The sequence below is a fragment of the Heterocephalus glaber genome, unplaced genomic scaffold (genome assembly GCF_053883595.1).
Source record: "Heterocephalus glaber isolate CG9 unplaced genomic scaffold, H.glaber_assembly_v1.0 deba00000613, whole genome shotgun sequence".
Taxonomy (NCBI): domain Eukaryota; kingdom Metazoa; phylum Chordata; class Mammalia; order Rodentia; family Bathyergidae; genus Heterocephalus; species Heterocephalus glaber.
In genome coordinates, this window is record NW_028258152.1 from 905,852 (window position 1) to 927,531 (window position 21,680).

The window sequence follows — 21,680 nt, forward strand, 5'->3', positions numbered from 1 at the left end:
TGTTCCCCGTGCAGCCCACACTGCTTCACTGCCTCCCCAGAGACCCTGTCTTTGCCCTCAGAACCCCTCAGTCTTCCCACTTTTGCTCCATAAGGTTGCTGTTTCTGTCTCCTTCTACCACATTGCTCCTCTATTTTATGGCTACTCAGAGGGGCTCTGTGGTCCTAAAGACCACCTAAGGTCACTGAGACCATGGCCTCCCCTGCCTGGCACTTTGACAAACCCAAGAGCCTAGATAAAGATGCTCCCGTGGTAGTCCAGAGCAGATGTGTCTCATGGTGGCCCCACTGGGACACTGCCAGGTTAGCTTGGGAGTTGGTTGGACCCTGGGATATTTTCTACCTCTTTCTCCATCAGTCCCTTTATTACTAACATTGTCCCAGCAGGAAAGGTGGAGTAGCCACTGTGTTCTCTGCTCATTGACTTTGGCTTATGGTGAGAGGCAAGCTTTCCCATGTTGCAGCCCTGACTTTGATGTACACTTTGTATTCCTTCTTGGGAGTTCACCAGAGGCCATCATCAGAACACAGCCATTCCAGGGACTCCCAGTGATGTCTGCAACCATTGGAGCAGGAAATGTTCCCAGGGTGCCATAGCTTATTCTAACCCTGCTTTCTTATTGTACTCACCATGAACAATAATTGAAAAAAACCTGGAGCCAATGAGCTACCCTATGGAATGCTTTGGGGCTGGGATTTGATGGGCATGTTTCCATAAGTGCTGGCCTAAGTAGCCTATTTAGAGAGTACTTAGCTTTTAGATTATTTCTCTTGGCTCAAAGATTACATGGAAACTGTCAGAGCTACCGAGAGCTCTGAACACATAAGATTCATGAAGTTTTTAGCTCTTTCCTATAAGGGACCATATAGTAAAGTTTATTTCCATGACTTGATATTGTGACCTCCATCAATATTAGAAATGAACTCATATATATTAATTATAATTACTATAATATTCTATATTATATTATATACTATAAAATTACCATATTATAAATTGCCAAATAAATTGCTATTATAGCCACAATGAGTGCTTTGTGTACATTAGCTCAGTTAACCTGGGTAGTAATTATTTTTTATTTCCCTTTGTACAATGAGGTTCAGAGAGTTTAAGTAAGTTGGCCAAAGTCATATAACTAATTAGTTTCAGAAAACAGACCAGAATCCAATCTCACTAGTTATTTGCTGTCATATAAAGATAAGCTCCTTAAATATCTCTGAACCATGGTTTCCTTATCTCCAAATGATAGTATCCAAGATAAGAACCTGTCTTGCAGAGTTGTGATTCAGAAACATTTTCCTATGAGGACTTCTAACAGTGACTGATAACCTTAAACCAACCTTGGCTCTGAATGTATTCAAGAGATATTGCTTATCTCTAATATTTGTGCAAACTTAATCATATCCTATAAAAGCAGTCTGCCAATAAAAGAATCCTTTTCTAGATGCTTTGTAAAACTAAAGTAACCATTCAGCCATTGGTCTACATTCTCCATTAGAAGATTTTGGTTGTTTTTTCAAATCAGTGCACCTGTGTATCTTGCCTTGCCACAACCTTCTACTCTGCCAATGCTATTTTAAGGACAGTTCCCTGGGCTGGTTTTGCAAAATGTATGAATAGGAACTGGAGTCAGGATGATGAAAGGAAGAGCATTGGTTTAGGAGGTAGAAGATCTAGCTACTCACTTACCCTCAGTTCCCTGGCATTTAAAATGATGGAATATGAAAAAAAAAATAGGAAGAACATCTGGTTTCATCGCCAACATGTAAAAAACTTGAAAGACATCACTCCTGTCTTATAAAAAGAAAAAGGCTGACCAAACTACATACCAAAAACTGTTCTTGAATCCATCTTTACTAAATTAAAGTCACAGGGAAAACCACCTTAAAATCTATGGAGACAGGCGAATGCAGGTGATCACAGGTAAGATTGATTTCTGAGAGCAAAAGCAGCCAGAGCCATAGGCTGGTAGGAACTTGGAAGAATTCCTAAAAGTGAAGTCTAGACTACTGCGAGAGTCAGAAACTTGGCAGCCACCATCCTAGAGGCATCTCATATTTTCATAAGTTTTACCTCCAACACCTTACCAGGTCCTCCTGGTAAAGAGCCAAGAAAAACTAATGCTCCCGGCAGGAGGAAGCCACTCGGGGTCATTTTGAACTAGACCGAAAGCATGCCCCATAACAAAGCCAACAACAGCAAGAGGAAAGATTTCCCCAGGACCTTATCCAGTGCTGGAGGAGAGAGATTTCCCAACTCCATCTCAGTGTAGCTTTCCCATACCACCTAAAAAAGAAATCAGAATGTTGAGAAACACTTGTGAAGGTCAAAGCTCAGGGACAGAGGCCTAAAGAAGACAACCACAGGAAGACAGAACATGCTGCTACCCCGATGCCTTTCCATTGTGTCTATGGCACCCTGACCAATAAGAGGGAGTTTGAGCTAAGAGCCACAAAGCTCAGGCTCTGTGAAGAAGTTTATTAGGAACCTAGAGACCACTGGAGAGACATTTTAAAAAGACACTAGTGGAAATTGAAGCCCCTGACACCTAAAGCTACAACAAACATTAAACAGCCCAGCTCCTAGTTAACACAAGACCTCACACTAACAGCCTGTTTACTTAAATTCCTATTACCTAAATTATTATCTGCTCTCCAGCCAAAAATTATGAGTCATGCTTAAAGGAAAGAAAAACACAGTCTGAAGAGAAAGCAAGCATCAGAGCCAGACTGAGATATGGCAGGGATTTTGGAATTATCAGACCAGTGATTTAAAATAAATTACTATCTATGGTTAGGACTGGGAGGTGTAGCTCAGTGGTAAAGCACTTGTCTAGCATGTGTGAAGCCCTGGGTTCCATTCCCAGCGTGAAAAAACTAAAGTAACTCTGGGTTAATATGCCAAGGTCTCTAATGGAAAAAGTAGACCAGGTGGGTCATGTAAACAGAAGTGGAAATTAAGAAAGACTATAATATAGCTAGGCATGGTGGCCCACACCTGTAATACAAGCTCTGGAGAGGTAGAGGTAGAAGGACTGCAAGTTGGAAGACAGCCTGGGCTACCTTCCAAGACCCTGTCTCAAAAGCAAAAACCAAGCAAACAAAACTGAAAAAGAAAACCATATACAATTAATGTTAGAAATAAAACACAAATACTGTAACAAAAAGAATGTTTTTGATTGGCCCATAAATAAAATAGATATGACTGAGGAAAGAATCAGTGAGCTTGAAGGTAAAATCAGTGAAAACTTCCCAAACTGAGACGCAAGGAGCAAAAAGAATGAAAAAAAAGAATATTCAAAAACTGTGGAACAATTTCAAAAAGTATAACACACATATTGGAATATCAACAGAAGAAAGAGCTAATGGAGTTGAGGAAATACGTATAGCTGTGGTGGGGAGCCTGTAGAACTCATGGCTCATGGAACTATGGAGCCTATGGAACTCATGCCACCATAGGCTGTTTGTATCGTTGAAAGCTCTAAAAGGTTTAAGGTTTTCCACAACAGATTTACAGTAATAATGGCTCAGAGTTAATGACAGACACCAATCACAGACCCAAGAACACCAAGTTGGAGAGACAACAACAAATCTATACCAAGTCTGTCATATTCCCACTGCAGAGAGACAAAGACAAAGGAGAAACCTTAAAAACAGCCAGAGGGAAAAATAAAAACCCTACACACAAGGAAACAAGGATAAAAATTAATCCAATTTCTCCTAACAAACCATGCAAGACAGAAGAAAGTGGAGTGAGATTTTTTAACATATTGAGGGGGAAAAAATCCACCAACATAGAGTTCTATGTCCAGAGAAAGATTCCTTCACATCTGAAGGAAAAATTGATTTTCTCAAACAAAAAATTAAGGTATTAATCATGAACAGACCTACTTTAGGAAATGTCAGAAGGCTCTTCAGAAGTAAGATGATGTAGGTCAGAAACTCAGATCTATTTAAAGATTGTCAGACAAAGAATAAAATTAACTTTTTCTCCTATTCTTAATTCATCTACTCAGAAACTCTTCAAAGTAAAAATAGTAACAATCTACTGAGTAATTATAGCATAAGGATGAGTGAAATGAATGACAACAATAGGATATGAAATGGGGTTGGAGGAGAAATTGGGATTTCCCTGTTAGAAGGTATATATACTACCGTAAAATAGTACAGAATTATTTTGGGAATGGACTTTGATTAATTGTAAATGTATATTCTCAACTCCAGAGAAACCACTAAAAAGGTTTTAAAGTATAACTGTATACCGAAAAATGGAATCCTATAAAATGCTCAGTTAAAACCAGAGAAGGCAAAGGAGTGGGGAAGAAACAAAGAACAAATGCAAGTTAGAAATATGGTAGATAGTAATCAAACTATATCAATCCTCACTTCAAATGTGAGGGAACAAACCAATTAAATACAAGACCCAATTGTATATTCCTTACAAGAAACTCACTTCATATAAAGATATAAATATGTGAAAAGTAGAGGTTTGGAGAAAGATATGTCATGCTAAGACTAATCAAAAGAAACCTGTGTTACCTATTTAATTTCAGACTAAGCAGACATCAGGAAAAGAAAACTATCAGAGATAAGGAGAGGAATTCCATACTAATAAATGGGCCAGTTTTTTTAAGAAGATATAACTATTCTTAATGTGTATGTAACTTACAAAAGAACACCAAAATGTAGAGGCAAATACTGAAAACACTGCAAGAGAAACATACAAATCCAATATTATACTTGGAGATTTCAACACCTCTCTTTCAGAAGTTGATAGATCAGTCTGGCAGGAAATTAGTAAGGATTGAGTTGAACCGAGCATCTCCATCCATCAACTTGTTCTAGTTGACATTTATAGAATGCTTCATTCAACAACAGCAGGATACACATTATTCTCAACATCCCATGGAACATTCAAGATAAGCCACATTCTTGGCCATAAAATACAGCAAAATAAATTTAAAAGGATAGAAATCATACAAACTATTCTTAGTCCACAAACTAGAAATGTATAGCTTTGTATGCATATGTTAGGAAATAGGATTTGAAATAAAAAATCTGAGAATCTACCTTTAGAAACTGGAAAAAAAAATATATAAATTTATGGAAAGCAGAAAAGAAATACAAATTAAAGAAGAAATGAGTAAAATTAAAAATAGGAAATCAATAGAGAAAACTCAGTTAACCCAAAAGCAGCTTTCTGAAAAGATCTATAAATTTAATGAACCCTGAGACAGACAGAGAGAGAGAGAGAGAGAACATATTACTAATACCAGAAAAGAAAGAAAGGTCATCATTACTGATTCCATGGACATAAAAGAAAAAGGAATATTATGAACAATTCTATGCCCACAATTTGGATAACTTAGAATACATAGACTAACTCCTTGAAAGATACAAACTATGTAAAACTTACACAAAGAGAAATAGATTAGATGAATAGGGCTATATGTATTTTTAAAAATTGAATCAATAATAACTTTCCCACAAAGAAAGCTCAAAGTCCAAATGGTTTTACTGGTAAATTCTACTAATTTAAAGAAATACCAGTTCTGTCCCATAAATTGGGGTCAAACTCATTCATTGAGCCCAGAAGTACTCGCATAATCAAAACCAGATGAAGACAGTCCAACATAGGAAACTATAGACCAAGATCTCTTATAAATGCAAAAACCTAAAGCAGTATTAGCAAATAAAATCCAATAACATGTTAAAATTATACAGCATGACAAAGTGAGATTTATCCCACATATAAAAGGCAAGTTCAACAATTAAAAATCAATTCACATAACTACATTAAGAAAGTCATATGATCATATTAATAGATGTAGAAAAAGCACTGAGCAACATCGCACACTCGTTCATATAAAAACTTTCAACACGGGCCAGGAATTTAGCTCAGTGGTTGTGTCGCCTGCCTTGCAAGCACAAGGTTCCAAGTTTGATTCCCAGTACCAAAAAAAACTTTGTTTTTTTAAAAATTAATTTTATTGGTACAATTTAGGTATACAATATAATAACATTCATCATTGGAAATTTGCATCTTTATACAATCTCTCTTGGTTCTTATATTTTCCCCCTTCCCCTGCCCTCCCTTCAACCCCTCCATCCCTCCCTATTTTTAAAGACTTTCTTTCCATTTTTCCATTTTCTCATTAATTCCATTCCCTTCTTTCCTTTCCCCTACCCCTCCCACTTCCCCTTTGCCCCTTTTCTTCCTATGTCACATTATCTGTTATACCTTTTAGTCCTTACTTACACTTTCAGTTTCTCACACTAGAGAAACTATTCGGTATTTACATATGTGTGTCTTACTTATTTCACTTAAGAGTATCACCTCAATATGCATCCATTTAGCTATAAATGTCTCTTATTTCTCATTTTTTATGGCTGAGTAGTACTCCATTTTATTTTTAAAAAACACATTTTCTTTATCCAGTCTCCAGTTGATGGGCAATTGGGCTGCTTCCAAATTTTAGCTATTACAAATTGTGCTGCTATGAACATGGGTGCACATATGTCACTGTGGTATGATTCTTTTAATTCTTTGGGGAAGATACCCAGCAGGGGAATAGCTGGGTCAAATGGGACTTCCAGTCCTAGTTCTGTGAGGTATCTCCATACTGATTTCCACAGTGGTTGAAAAAATAAACCTTCAACAAACTGGGCATAGTGGCAAACACCTGTATTCCCAACACACTGGTAGACTGGGGCAGCAGGGTTTCAAAACCCTGTTAACCTGGGAAGTTTAGTGAGACACTGACTCAAAATATAAAATTTATAAAAAGGGACTTGCAAAGTAGTTCAATGCAAAGGTCCTATGTTCAATTCCTAGTACCCAACCCCCAAAAAAAACTAAGAATAGGGGATAACTTCCTCAAAAATCTACAGTACCTTACTTAATGGTGGAAAATGATGCTTTCTTCCTAAGACAAAGGCAATTGCCCATTCTTAACAATCTTATTCAACATTAGTCAGATCTAGCTAGTGTAGTAAGTAAATGAAATATAAAATACACAGATCGAGAAGGAAGAAACAAAACACTTTGTTTGCAGATCACATGATTATTTATTCAGCTATTCCATTTAATGACTATTCAGACTTACAACCCGTCTTTTTTGTACAATTCTGTGCATCTTCTTTATAGAGCCTCAATGTCTTTTTTTGTACGTACACTTTGTTTATATAGTACTGTAAGTTTTGCTGATGGACTGTACAGTACTATAAAGCTTTATGTCCTGTTATACATTACAGTACTGTAAAAGTTCTACAAATAAAAGCAAGTTGGAGTTTCTGTTGACCATTTCTTTGTTCTGAATATTGTAATGTACATACTGTATAAAAATTCCCCATTTACCAATCAGTTAATTACCTAATCACAGGAACTTGACTCTATCATTAAATGAGGAATGTTTTATAGAAGACTTACCCCCTCAAAATCAACAAAAAATTCCTGGAACTATGAAGTGATTAGAGCAAGGTTGAGGACACAAGGGTAATGTACAAGAGTCAATTGCTTTCTTATATTCTAGCATCAAACAATTTGAAGTTAAAATACATCATTTATAATAACAGCAACAAAAAGAAATATGTAGTCAGAGCTAACAGAATGTATGCAAGATCTGTATTCAGAAAACTGAGAAGTTCTAAAATAAATGGAAAAATATTCCATACCCATGGATTGGAAGATTCAAAATTGTTAAGGTGTTAATTCTCCCCAACCCAATCTATAGATTAAACACAAGCCCAGTCAAAATTCCAACAAGCTGTTCTTGATATATCAATAACAGGACTCTAGTTTAGAAAGCAAAGAACCCAGAATAGACAATACAACCCAAAGAAGAATAAAGTGGAAGGACTAAGACTATTCAACCTCAATCTTACTGTAAAACTATAGTGAGCAGTACAATGTGGTAAAATAATAGATAGATCACTACCTCAGAATAGAGAATCTACAAACAGACCCACACAAATATATCAACTCATCCACAACAAAAGAAGCAAAAACAATTCAATAAAGTAAGAATAGTCTTTTCAACAAATGGTAATAGAATAATTCCAAGTGAAAAAGAAAAATCTGGACACAAAATCTATTCTTTTCATGAAAATTAATTCAAAATAGATCTTAAAATCTATGTAAAAATGTAGAACATTTAGAAGATAATATAGGGCAAATATCTAGGTGAATTGTGTTTGGAAGTGAGTTTTTAGACATGATATTGAAAGCATGCTCCTTGAAAAAAATATTGATAGTTGGGATCTTATTGAAATAGAACACCATTTCATTTCATGAAAGATACTATTAAGAGAGTTTAAAAAATCACAAACTAGGAGAAAATATTTGTAGTCACACATATTTGATAAAGGAATTTTATCAAAAACATACTTAAAATATATCATACAAAGCTAATTTTAAAATGACAAAAGGTTTGGAAAGCCACCTTATCAAAAAGATCTGCAGCTGACAAGCATATGAAAAGAAATTCATCATCAGAGAATTACAAATTAAAGCAATAGTGAGCTATAAATACATACCTATTGAAGGGCTAAAAACCAAGAAACCAACAGTGGTAGATGTTGATGAGAACATAGAGAAGCAAGAACTTTCATGTTGCAAATGCAACACCGGAAGGCCACTTTCAGAGGCCATTGAGCTGTCTCCTATAAAGCTAAGCTAATCATAATCTTACCATATGATGCAACAATCACTTTTAGGTATAGACTAATTGTACTGAAAACCTACATTCACACAAAACCTGCATGTAAATATTTGCAGCACATTTAATCATAACCATCCCAAACTGGAAGCAACCAAGATGTCCTGTAATCGCTTCTCGGCCTTTTGGCTAAGATCAAGTATAAGATGTCCCATAAAAGCTACATAAATAAGCAAACTGTGATATATCCATGCAATGGGATACTATTCGACAATAAAAAGAAAGATACTATCAATCCATGAAAAGATGTGGAGGAACCTTGATGTACTGGTTAGATTTCCCATCACTGGGACAAAATACCTGACAGCCACAACTTAAGGAGGAGAGATTTATTTGGGTCATGGCTTCAGAGGGTTCAGTTGATGGTTGGCTGGCTCCAAGGCAGAAATAACATGGTAGAATGGCATGGTGGAAGGTGTGGCATAGGAAAGCTGCTCAACCTGTGGCAGCCAAGAAACAAAGAGGGAGAGAATGGAAGAGCTGGGAGCAAGAATACATTTTTCACGGTCACAACCCCTGTGACCTACCTTCTCCAACCATGCCCCACCTCCTAACAGTGCATTGAGCTGTGAATTCATCAGTGGACTAACCCACTGAGGAGGGTAGGGCCCTCATAATCCAGTCACCTTCCAAAAGCCCAACCTTTGAATACAAGAGACTTTGGGGGACATTTTAGATCTAAACCATAGCATTTGGAGAAAAAAGCCAGTATGAAAAGGCTATATACTGCATAATTCCAACTATATGGCATTCTGAAAACAAAACTATACAGTACCATGATCAGTGATTAGGGTGTTTCGGAGGGAAGGGGAAGCTTAAACGTGTGAAATAGGATTTTCTTAGGCCGGTGAAATTAGTCTGTGTGATACCACATTTGTGAATTTAAGACAGAGCACATTTGTCAAATCCCCTAGAACTGTGTGGTACAAAAAATGGACCTCAAAGTATGCAAATGTTTAAAAGTCAATTAGGTGACTGGGGATTTAGCTCAGTGGCACTGCGCCTTCCTCAAAAACAAAAGGTCCTGAGTTCAATCCCTGGTGCTGCACACACACACACACACACACACACACACACACACACACACAAAAGTCAATTAGATTGGAGAATCCCGGGAGAAATGGAGACTGTGACCAAAGGATCTAACTGCATTACAAGTGTATGAAGCAATTTCCGTAGGGGGGAGGGTGCTGACCTAGGTAACTTTGGAAATGAGCAGTCTGCAGATTCGACCAATAGGAACTCATCAGCACCACTCTACTGTAGGGGATGAATTTGTCTCTCATGGCAGAGGGGTAGCAATTCTGACACTGTTACGTATGTGTCCTGGAACGGAACAATTAAGCAAATAGATGACAGATGGGGGCCCAGGTTACTTGCTGTTTGAGCGAGAGTTGGCAGTTAAGCAAGGGAAAGTAATTAGAAAAAAAAAGTGGGACATGCACACACAATATGTGCAAATAGCTTTGTGCACTGAAGGTACTGTCATGTATACAAATTACGTACACCCTGAAGGCCCTACTTATTATACATGAAGTATTACTATTTTCACATTAGCTCATGCTTAATGTGCTTGAGGGGAGAGAGGCTGGTTCACAAAGCACAGGTACAACTTGTACCAGACATGCCCCTCTTCTGAAGTGTTCATGTGACCACTGCTACAGACCATATTCTGTGGTCCGTAGGAGCTGTGTAATTCAGAGCCAATGATTATAATATCTAAACCAAAAGAAATGATTTACTTGGAATATAAAATTTAAAATGGCATTAATTGCTCCTATGTGATTGCAAAAAGTGCAGGTAGAAAGTGGAAAATTCTTATTTTGTTTGGGATAATACTACGCACCCGGAGAATTCCAAATAATCACATTTTTAGTACTGTATAGATCAACCGTCTGAATATTTTAATTTTTCTCTTTCCATCTGGTAATTATGATACAGTGTAGACACTGCCAGAGCGTCAAAGTTAAATTATTTCCAAATGCTTTTAATAGCATTTAATTAAAAGTAAAATTTATTTCAATAAACTCCATTTTTTTTAATGTGCATCTATTTTTTCACATCTGCAGAAAGTAGAAAAGAGAATGATAAGACAGAAGCCTTCTGTTGTTCTTCAAATCCACTGAAGGTCTGAGCACTACCTCCACAGAATTTGGGTTTCACACATACTATTAATTTGCCTCAATACACAAGCAAATAATGTGCCACAGGCTGAAACACTGCTCTATTTAAATCAAACTTCTTGCCAATTAAGAGCCATAAAACACTAGAAAATACTGTGCCAGTAAAGCATTGTGTCTGCTCAAATCTCTTTAAAATGAGGCAAGGCATAAATACACGCATAACTTATATACATACTTACATAACCGTACAGAATATTCTTTAAGAGTTAAGATTGTCTGGATTGATTTGGAGATGGACATATGGACCAACTGCATTTCTAAGGGCCCTTTATGTGCTAAGATTCCATACTTTCTTGCTTGATTTATGTCCACACTTTTCCTCATTGCCTTTGTGCAGATAGCAGCGATGTTTCCTGGAGTCATTTATTCCCCCAAAGTTCTCTGCTTACCTCCCAGAATTCCTCTGTTCTCCTGCACCCCATTCATATGCACACAAATGTTTGCAAATAGTTGGGGATTTGCAGTGTAAAGACAATGTGCATCACAAACTTTTCTTTCTTCTTTCTCTTTTTCTTTCTTTCTTTCTTTTTCTTTCTTTCTTCTTTCCTTTTTCTTTCTTTCTTTCTTCTTTCCTTTTTAAATACTGCATGACGCATTCATCATGCTACACAATTAGACAAATATCTTTGTTTTGACTTATCTGCAGTTCTTTTCACATTTATTATGTGCATGGCAACAAGAAAAAAAAACATAGCACCTTTGGGCGGCATCTGATTTGTCAGAAAATTCCTCCTGCTATGATGTGTGGGTGGGGAGAACGTGGGTGATATGATCCAGATGCATGGGCTGCCCTTCACCAGCAGTGCAGATGTGTTTTATATGCACATGCCCAGATGGTGACCCCTCTGGCATTATTAACATGTTCCAGATCCCAGGCTTCCTCCTTTGCCTGTATGCGCCTCCACTTCACATAGTTCATGTGTTTATTTATGAGGCACGGCATTCTTACATTTCATATGTGGTAGTTACTATTAAAACTGAGAAGTTTTAACTGCTCTGGAAATTGACAAAGAATTTTTAAATTGCTATGAAATGTGACCCTCATTTCAAACTGACTTCTCAAATAATTATTGAATTCATAAAGCAAATTTCTGGTCTTTTTCTTTGCATAGTGAGAAAATGTGGAACTGTGTATACACTTTAAAGATAGTTAAGAAATTAAATATTTGTACACATGTTGATTTTTTGTTTTAATTTCATATCTGATCTTCAAAGCCTATCTTAAAAAGTAGTGTCTATACCTTCCACATTGTTATTCCATGTTAATTCAGTCCAGGAATCTAGGAAGAGAAATTTGGAATATTCTAGAAATGGCTTGTTCTTATAGATCCACAGGGAAAGAACCCATTTTATAAAAATATAGTCCAGCTGTAGCTCCAAACTCTCATAGGTTGTAACTCCATGAATTTAAAGAAACTTATTAGTTTTATAAATGTTGTCTTACAATCTAAAGTATAAAATATAAGAACATAGTAGTTTCCCTGAATTAAGATCAAGTAACTCAACTTTTTATTTTAAAAAAATCTTTTATGGGAGGAAAGTGAAAGAATAAAATTCTTAGGTGAAAGATACAAATGACAGAGGGTCGTGCCCCTCTCCTTTGATGTTAGGAGTAACGAAATTAGGGCTGGGGACAACTCAGTGGTAGAGCACTCACCTAGCAGAGCACAACAAAAGCAGAAATACTGGACTTTAAAAGTCATCAATTTTATAATTTATGATAAATAACCATCTCCAAAATCAGCTATGGAAAATGAATGACCAAAATGCTGATGAGATTATTTTTTAAAGGCTACAATACAGCTTTCATTATCAACAGCAGAGGGCCACGGTTGCTAATTTGAGTACTAATGTCAGCATGTTTTGTGTCCCAACTGTCTATGAGGCATTCAGGTCCTCATAAAAGCTATTCTTCTTCCTTCAGTAAGCCCCTTTCCCTACCTGTGGATATATTTATCTCAGTGTCATAAATAAAGGCGCTAGCATGCTCATTAACTTGGACCTAAATCACAAAATAGCTTGGGAAACTGAAGAGATTATCTAACTGAGTCAAGAAAACATAAAAAAATTTTTCTATTTGGCTCAGTGGTGCCACTGCCTGCCTCAAAAGTGCAGGGTCCCGAGTTCGATCCCCAGTACCAAAAAACAAATTTTTTTCTTTTCCCTGAAATTAAAAAAGAAAATAGGATTTTTTTTTTCCTGAACTCCAGACATTTATCTCAGATTTGCTCCTTGGATATTTTTGCTCAAACACATATGAAATAGCAACCTTCATGTCTGAAAGGAGATTTAGAGCAATTCTAAGAAGACTTCTGGTCATCAGCTTATGAAGGTGGAGCAGTAGAAGGAGAATGAAGAGCCGGGGCGCCTGCTCACTCGACATGGAAAGAAGACGGTGCGGCCTTGACCTCCTCCTTGCATTTTGAAGCCCTGTCCCAGAGTTTTGATTATTGATCTTACACACCTCTAAGGAGCCAACACTGTACACAGAGACTCTTCTTTCTAAGCCTTCCCCTTTTCTCATAGAGATTAAGAAGGTAAACAAGACAGACAGCCTCAGTCCTTCTATGTGCAGGCTGCTGTGTAAACTCTCACAGGACTCTTCCCACGTGGCGGGCCAGGTAGTGCAGATCTGAGACTCTGCCACTAAGCCAGGGTCCGGCTCAGAATCCTCTGCAGAGCACTGCAAAACTAACATCCACCCTTGAAACCAAATCTCTTTGCCATCTCCTTAGATTCCTTCTGAGCAAGTCACAGGTGCCTCGTCGGAGTGAGATGAAACGTAAGACCAAGGGTTATTGCTGCCGTCCAAGCCCATCTGCTTTCCCAGGAAAGGCGACTGGCCGGTACTCGGCCCGCTCTGGAGAGCAGGACTACTGGCCGCCACAGGGACCAGATGGAGTCGGGCGCCCCCAGCCCATCAGCTCCATCTGTCCTCCTCCCTGGCCTGTGAGACAGGAACCAGCTGGTTCGAGGACACCTGGAAACTGCTTGGACGCCGGTCAGGGGCACCAGGGTCAGGCGCAGAGGACAAAGACAGGGTGTGAGCTCCAGGCTGGGCAGCCTGCAGTAGAGAGCAGTGACTAAGGAGGAGGGCGAGCTGGAGTGGGGTGAGGGCCGGGAAGCCGGGTCCCGAGCTGCCCTGGCCACGGTCACCCCCTCCCCTGCCACGGACGTGCATTTCCACACAGGATCAGGATGGCAACAGCAGCCCCTCGGCTGCGTACAGTGCAGTGTGGCGTTGCGTGCCTTTCCACCCACCCAGACCTTCATTTGATCCTCACCTGCCTCCAGCAGCACGGGGAGGCAGCAGGGCTCTCAGCGTACCCCCAACCGTACAGCAATAGCGAGCCTCGCTTGTCCAAAATCACATCCATCGCTGTCAAAGCCACAACTAGCTTTAATTTGAAATGGATGAAAGGAAAGGACAGAGGCGGGTATTTGGGTTGGTTCCCATGTGAATCCTCAGAGATTGCATCCATCACCTCTTTCACTTGGCGCGTCCAGGAGCAGCTTCCGGCGGGCTGTGATGGCCATTGGCTTCCCCCAGAGAAGACTGGGAATGTGACATGTGACAGAGACGCGGGGCCCGGGTGTGCTCAGTGGTAGGACGTGGTCCTAGCGTGCATGGGGCCCTGGGTTCCATCCTCAGCGCTGAAAAGTAAAAAACGATGGAGGTGCCATTCAGGGCTGTGGTCACTGAAGGAGACTTTCTGTTCATTTCTGGGACAGCTGGTGACCTTGCTGCAGATGTGGGTCGTTCCGCTATACTTCACCCTAAAGCTCCACTGGTGGCGGTTCCTGTCGGTGTGGGGCACGTTCTCCGTCGTCACCAGTTACACCCTCTTCAGAGCTACCCGCAAGCCGCTCTCAGGGAGGACACCACGGTATGTGTTTCCTTCCTTCCTTCCTTCCTTCCTTCCCGTGAGCCTCTTTAATTTAAGCTTTAAATGGTATATTTGATTTCCTTTTTTCCTGGGGGCAGGGTAAGGATATTACACTTTGAAAAGCTTCTTTCACTTTTGGTAGCAAAGCTGTTTGGAGATTAACCATCCTGCTACTTCGCACTCTGTTTAATGGCGATTCGGCCATGCCTGTCAAAATTCTAGCTTCAGATCTGAACTTGTGGAAGCCAAAGGAAAGAGAAGTGAAAAATTGTTTTAAATTTCTTAAGCGCTATTTGCTGGGGTTTCTTAGCTCAGTATCTCTGCTCTGTTCTGGTGGAAGTTGAGCCGTACACATTTTTAAATCAAGCGAGAGCTGAAAGGGTAACGAGGCTTCCTTATTTTGGAGATCACACTCATCGCGTGCCCAGCCTCTCGAGGTCTCTATGATCCCATTGCCTCCTTCGTGCATCTTTTCCAAGTGCTTATCGTGTGCTACAAACTCGCTCCTCTTCCCTTTAGTCCCTGCCAAGACCCAAATCCTCATCAAGGTAAAACTGCAATGAGATGAAGAGAAAGTATGTGAACTGTAAAATAGCAATGAGACAATGTTGAACTTTGACCTCTTTGGAGAATTGATTATAAGCTTCTTTGAAATCTTTGTATGCTTTTTTAACTATTTTGATATTTGTCTTTATCCTTTAAGAAAGTGGGAGAGATGACTATTAGCATGTGCTTCTTTCCATAAAGAAAGAAAAATATGCAGTGAAAGAAATTACCTAAGTAAATGTGATGATGAAAATTGAACTTCAAATGCATGAATTCAAGTGTATAAGTATTTTAAATTAATTCCACTTTCAGAAGAGCTGGGAGACTTTCTAAACTGGCCAGATCAGTCTTGGTTATTTACCCATCAGTGAAATGGATATGTCACCCTTTTTCCTTCTAACAAAATTTTTTTATTTAATACTTGTGACAGAACTCTGAGTCTGGGATGCATCCCGATGTACTTGTTTGTATCTGACGGATATAATCTCTGTTGTATAGTGGAGCTATAGCACAGGAAATTCCCACACGCTGCTTCGTTATTCTCCATGGACCACATGTCTCATGGCCAGGGCAGCGGGCCATTTGCTTCCTGTGCCTGCAGAAGTCCCCTTCAGCTTCTTCCTGGCTCCTCAGCACCACACCCTGAGTATAGTCCGAGAGCCAAGAGCGCCAGGGGCCTGGTCCTGCTGCCGTGGGAAGAGACAGCTATGGGCACACTAGTAAGGGTGTCCTCCAGAAAAGCAGCAGGATAAAGGATCTCCTTCAAATGGCTGATCATAGGCCCTGGCTTCCGTGTGGACCTTTAGAAGCAGAAGGTTGATTATAGGGAGGAAAGCTAGGTAAGCAGACCAGCCTTGGTACAGAAGCAAACCCAAGAGTCATGGTCTCCAGCACCAACAGTTTAAAACCTGCTGTTCCTCCCCAGAGCAATCTCGAACCTTTGCTGTGGACACTTCCAGAGAAGGGGAATTGAGTTTCCTCTCTGCCTACTTCAGTCAGATTTTTCAGGCAAGCAATGAAATTCAGGCTCAAAAACACCACACACGAGCCAAGGGCGGAGCAAGGTCCATTCTACCATTTGGAATTTGATGTGAAGCAGTCACACAATTTTCTAACCAGCTTACCTGCTTTACAGTGTGGGTCTGAGTAGCAAGGGAAATTCTGGGCTCTAGTGTTCCAGGAAACTGGTATCCTCAAACTACAGGAGAGTTGGAATATGAAAAATCTAACATAGTCTGTAACAGCAACCCGACATACTGAGCTTCAGTGCTCCGGGTCTTTTAAACACTGACAGGTTATATCACCTAATCTTCAGGACAACCTCAGGAGCTGGCACTGTCCTCCTCACTGTAGAAATGGAGCAATCAGAAATGCAAGTCAGTTGCCCAGAATCCCACTGGGGGTCAGCAACAGAACCCAGGATCAGCCAAAGATGACTCACTGCCAAGCTGTTCCTTCCATATCTTGCAGTTCACAAAGCTGTTAGCCCTGGAGTGACTCTCATGGTGGCATCCGTCTGAGAGAGGCTCCTCGTGGCAGGGAGAGGATGTGTGGGGTCAAGGAGCCCGAGCGCTGGTGTTGAGGGCTGAGTAGGAAGCCTCTCTTGGAGTTGTCTGCTTCCCCATCGTGACCCTTTGAGCGGCATAAGCTGCCACTTTGACCTGGCAGCACCGAACTCCAAGACTGCTCAGCACAGGCAAATCCAAAGAACCAGGGACTTTAGTGTCACTGTGGCAAAAAGACCCCCAAAGCCCTCCCTGGCCCTTTTTAGAGGAGACACAGACTTATTGCAACTTAAGCGACCGTGTGTAGCCAAGTGAGTGTATGGGTGCATGTAGTTCACTGCTGCCTACCTGTCCCACGGTGCTGGAGACACCCAGGGGGAGAAAGTACCTTGTGTGTCCGTTTCTTGAAGTGGAGACGTTTCACCATAGAAATGATCTCCCGACAACTCATTCCTCAGCTACCCCACAACCCCCATCTAAACCGTAACAGTTCAGCAGGTTTCTTCTGATTGGAACTCAGGGAAATAAAACATCTTTTAAAGTACCGGAAGCTTACGTGAGTACTTGGAACGTCAGGGTCCAATACACTGGCTCCAAGGGGGGGCAAATGGGGAAAGAGAGGGAGTGGGGGCCAGCTCTCAGCTGTCACAGAATGGGTCCTAAGACATTCTCCAGAGGAAGGTGAGGACCTCAGATGACCCCCGAGCAGGCTCACTCCGTGGCGTTTGTCATGGAAAACCATTTCAGGATACATCAGGGAGAGGTGCGGGCAGATTTATTAGGCAGAGTGAGGATGGAAGGGAAAAGACTTCGGTGTGAGGAGCCAAAGGAGGCTCAGCGGTGAAAGAACCAGATTGGCCCTATGGATTCGCGCTCGCTAGCAGCATTGAATGTCCCTGCAGATCTCTTATCTTGGTGTCTTCTGTCTTGAAGGGAGGTGAGACAGTGTACACTTGGGGCTGAGCGGCCTCCTATTGGCTGCTTGAAGGGAAGCACTCCCTAAATGATGGCCGGGCCTAGACGCAGAGCTGAACAGGGATTGGACCCAGAGTCCTGAGGCCCTGAAGGAGACAGAGGCAAAATAAGGCCAGGCTTTGTTCTGCTTTTAGTTACCTATTTATCAGACATGTGTAGGCCCAAATCTAAAGATCACTGATTTCTAGCAAAAATCACTTTTAAGTCTCTCACTAGCTCAGAAGAAAACACAAATCATGCTTTGGATGAGCAACGGGTTAAGGGCCCAGGAGTTTGTCTGTCCTCTGTCCCTGCAGCGGTCTCTGTCAGAGCGAGACTCGGAATGTGCTTCGGGGGAAGACAGAAAAGGCCTGGAGGAAGATGTGCAGGAACAGGGCAAGGGCAGCCAGAGGCTTCTGCCACGGGGCACCCTGGCGAGCAACATCCCAGCCACCCGTCTGGCCTTGGGGCACCGAGGAGAAGCCCCCCAGCCCGTGCCCCAGTGGCCTCCGACCTCTTCCCAGCCAGGCAGCCCTCGCTGTGATTTCTCTGAGGGCCTTTGCTGTCTGCAAGGATGGAAAGAGCCAGGTGGAAGGCTCCTTGTAACTCCCCTTCTCTCTCCTCCCTCCACCCTGTCCTCCACTTCAGCCCTGTGGCCCAAGGGGAGCGGTGCTACTGGGACACACAGGAACTGCCGCTCAGCACAGCTCAGGGCTGCAGGGCCCTGGAATGGCAGGCTTGGGCCGGAGGAGGGCTCTCAGGCACTGAGGAGGTGGGCCCAAGCCTGATGACTTGAGCACCGGGGCTGGGGACGGGCAGGAGCAGGGCGGCACAGCAGGAGGAAGACGCAGGGCTGGAGGGAGCCTCCTCTCAGGACACAGGACTTGGCCCATCTTGCCTGCCGGCAAAGACCCCCGCCAAAACCGCTCTGAGCTAACCCTAGGGTCAAGTGACAGTGTAGCATTCCAGGTGGAGGAGCCATTTCTGAAGGCGAGTTTTTTACACTGGAGACATAAATTAAAATGACTTTGCATTATACGTAGAAACTCATAAGCATAATCATCCTAGTTTATTGACTTATGTATTTAGTTTTACTTGGAGACAGGGCCTCACTAAGTTTCCCAGGTGACCGCACGCTCATAGCCACCCAGCCAGGTAATGGGTTACAGGCATGGACCACTCCATTCACCATGACAGTTCCATTTGGATATTGCTTGTGACTGTTATATTAAACACTAACTTATTCTTGATCTTGACACATATACATATACACTTCTGTATAACATGTATGAAATCCAATTTTAGGAACTATAATTTACTTATAACAATACTTGCAGAAGACACAATACTTTTTTTTTTTTTGGTACTGGGGATGGAACTCAGGTCCTTACACTTGCGAGGCAGGAGGCGGAACCACTGAGCTAAACCCCCGGCCCAGACACAATACTTTTTAATATACCATATTCTGTGTTTCTCCCTGTTTCTCTCTGCACAGGCTGGTCTACAAGTGGTTTCTCCTCATCTACAAACTCAGCTACGCATTTGGTGTTGTGGGTTATTTGGCCATCATGTTTACAATGTGTGGATTCCATTTAGTTTTCAAGTAAGTTATTTCCAATTAAGACACTGCTTGGAACATTGACCTGTCTGTGATCTCTCTTCCAGGAGCATCTAACCCTACTATGTCCCACACTCACGACTTTTAGGGTAGATATCTACTCACAGTCTTATTGTTAGGGGAAAACCAGTCTTATTTGGAGGGAAAAGCAAGAAAAGGGCACCCTACAAAAGAAAATTTTTTTTAAATTAGGAGCTTTAAGGATTTCAAAATAACATTTTTTAAAAATTGAGCATTAAAGTGCTCTTTTAAAGAGATCTATCCTTGGGTGTGGATTTAAAACATCACCACTGAAAGCGGCCCTCCCACAGTGGTAGAGTTCGTAATTGTCGCTGAACTATACATTTCCTTCCCATATGATCCTGGTGTCTAATTTCCCTTCTGTGTCTTCTTTCTGAAACCTTCAGAACTTGCTGGCCAAGGCAGTATCCACGAGCTTATGTGGCTACTGAGCACTTAAAATATGAACTAAGATGCACCATAAGTGTAAAGACACATTGGATTTCAAAGACAATGTGAAAAGATGATTTTATATTGGAAATGACATGTGGAAATAATACTATTTTGAATATATTGATGGGATTTATTTCACCTGTTTGTACTTTTTTTCCTTTGTTTTTCTTTTTTCTTTGTACTTTTTTAATGTGGCCACTAGAAAATTTAAAATTACAGTCATGTGTCACTTGATGATGGGGTACAGTCTGAGAAACACATTGTTAGACAATTTTATCATTGTGCCACCTTCACAGACTACACTGACCCAAAGGTAGCTATGCTGTCCTAGATGACATGACCCTATAGGGCCACCGTCATATATAAAGCACAGCGTTGACCAGAATGTCAGTAGGTGGTGCACAGCTGTGCATTCGTGGCTGTCTTCCCACTGAACAGCACTGCTCTCCCATGGAAATCTGCCAGAAGGTAGCTGCTTGTATCCATGAAGACTCTTTTGTTTAGCATAGCTGGGAAAGGAGGAAGCTAGGTGCTTAGACATTGAAAGAGAAGTGGAGGTAAGAGAACAAGAAAGTCTTATGAAAAATAAAGGAAACCGGTGGATGATCACATCTGTGACTCTGAACTGTCCCCCTCTTAGGCAGGTGGCTGCTGAGTTGCCCTGGGGTGAGATTCTCCCAGGCAGAGCTGAGGCTGTGGACCAGGCCTATGCTCTGGAGAGGCGATTATGACACAGCTTTGGGGAGCAGCTCCAGTAAAAATCCCCTGGAATACTTTTCAGGTTGAAGTTACTCCAAATCCTTGGGACCATAACTGGTAGAGACGGGCAAAGCAGAGAGCGACAACTTTTGACTCATAAGGAAAGTAATTGGAAGGAGAATCAGTCCTGCATTGCCATAGGCTCTTCCTACGGCAATATAGTGATCTGATTTCATAAGCATTCCAAGGAATTTCCGGAGAGAGGAGGATCCTAACATTTCTAGCAGAGAAAGTAATTGTAAACACCTCTTATTGCCAATTTAAGAAGTAGAAAGACACTGCTCATTTCTTTAGCACGCATCTATAATGCTTTGGTTTTTTTCATTTATTAGTACACATCTGTGGTGCCCAGTAAATATATTTAGTGTAGGGAACTGGTACACGTGTATGTCTCATCTTGACCCTTTTTACTTCCTCTTCCCACAAACCACTTGGGACTACAGTTGACCTATTCATAAATATCTATCATTACACTCAATTTATACATTTGTTACCATGAGAGGTTAATAATAACTGATACTAAACCTGAACAATCGTACCAATATACTATAATAAAAGTCTGTGTTTGGGGCCATTGTAAAGTGAAATGAAAGTTCAATGAACATGGTATATTAAAGACCCAGTACTGCCCAAGGTTTCATGCATCCCCAGGAGGTTGTGGAACATATCACCATTCAAGAACTCCTGTCCACTAGCACTGAGTGGTATCATTTGAGGACAATTTAGAGGATTTAAATTTCTTTCATTAAAAAAAAAAAACTAAATGAAAATACATATCCACATGGCCTTGTTAGATAGAATGGCAGAAAATATTTCCCAAGCTCCAGCCTCCTCCACCTCACCCCCTAATGCTATTTTCTCATTTCATTATACTGTTGTTTTCAACAGAATCAAAGCTAGAGATTCCCTGGATTTCGGCATTTTGTCCTTGTTCTACGGCCTCTACTATGGAGTCATGGGGAGAGACTTTGCTGAGATCTGCTCAGATTACATGGCCTCTACCATAGGGGTAAGTGTTGCTTTCATTCTTCTAAACCAATTACGACCCTGGGAAGAATG

At 41.0% G+C, this 21,680-nt stretch overlaps 2 protein-coding genes across 10 annotated transcripts in view; one reads left to right on the forward strand and one right to left on the reverse strand.

The window, feature by feature from the left end:
• The window catches only part of Rnf175 (ring finger protein 175), a 50,468-nt gene that overhangs the window by 18,285 nt on the left and 10,503 nt on the right, over positions 1-21,680 (forward strand). For 7 of the 9 annotated variants that reach the window (XM_004869208.4, XM_087205752.1, XM_087205753.1 and 4 more), the window contains 3 exons: positions 14,632-14,786; positions 19,287-19,394; positions 21,510-21,630. In XM_004869208.4, coding sequence (XP_004869265.1) covers positions 14,632-14,786; positions 19,287-19,394; positions 21,510-21,630 — 384 coding nt within the window. The remainder of the gene's footprint in view (positions 1-14,631; positions 14,787-19,286; positions 19,395-21,509; positions 21,631-21,680) is intronic. The other 2 variants (XM_087205755.1, XM_087205754.1) reach the window with 1 other exon arrangement.
• The window catches only part of Tlr2 (toll like receptor 2), a 68,226-nt gene continuing 64,141 nt past the window's right edge, over positions 17,596-21,680 (reverse strand). The window contains exon 4 of the transcript XR_015449065.1: positions 17,596-17,898. The gene's annotated coding sequence lies outside the window, so the exon portion shown is untranslated. The remainder of the gene's footprint in view (positions 17,899-21,680) is intronic.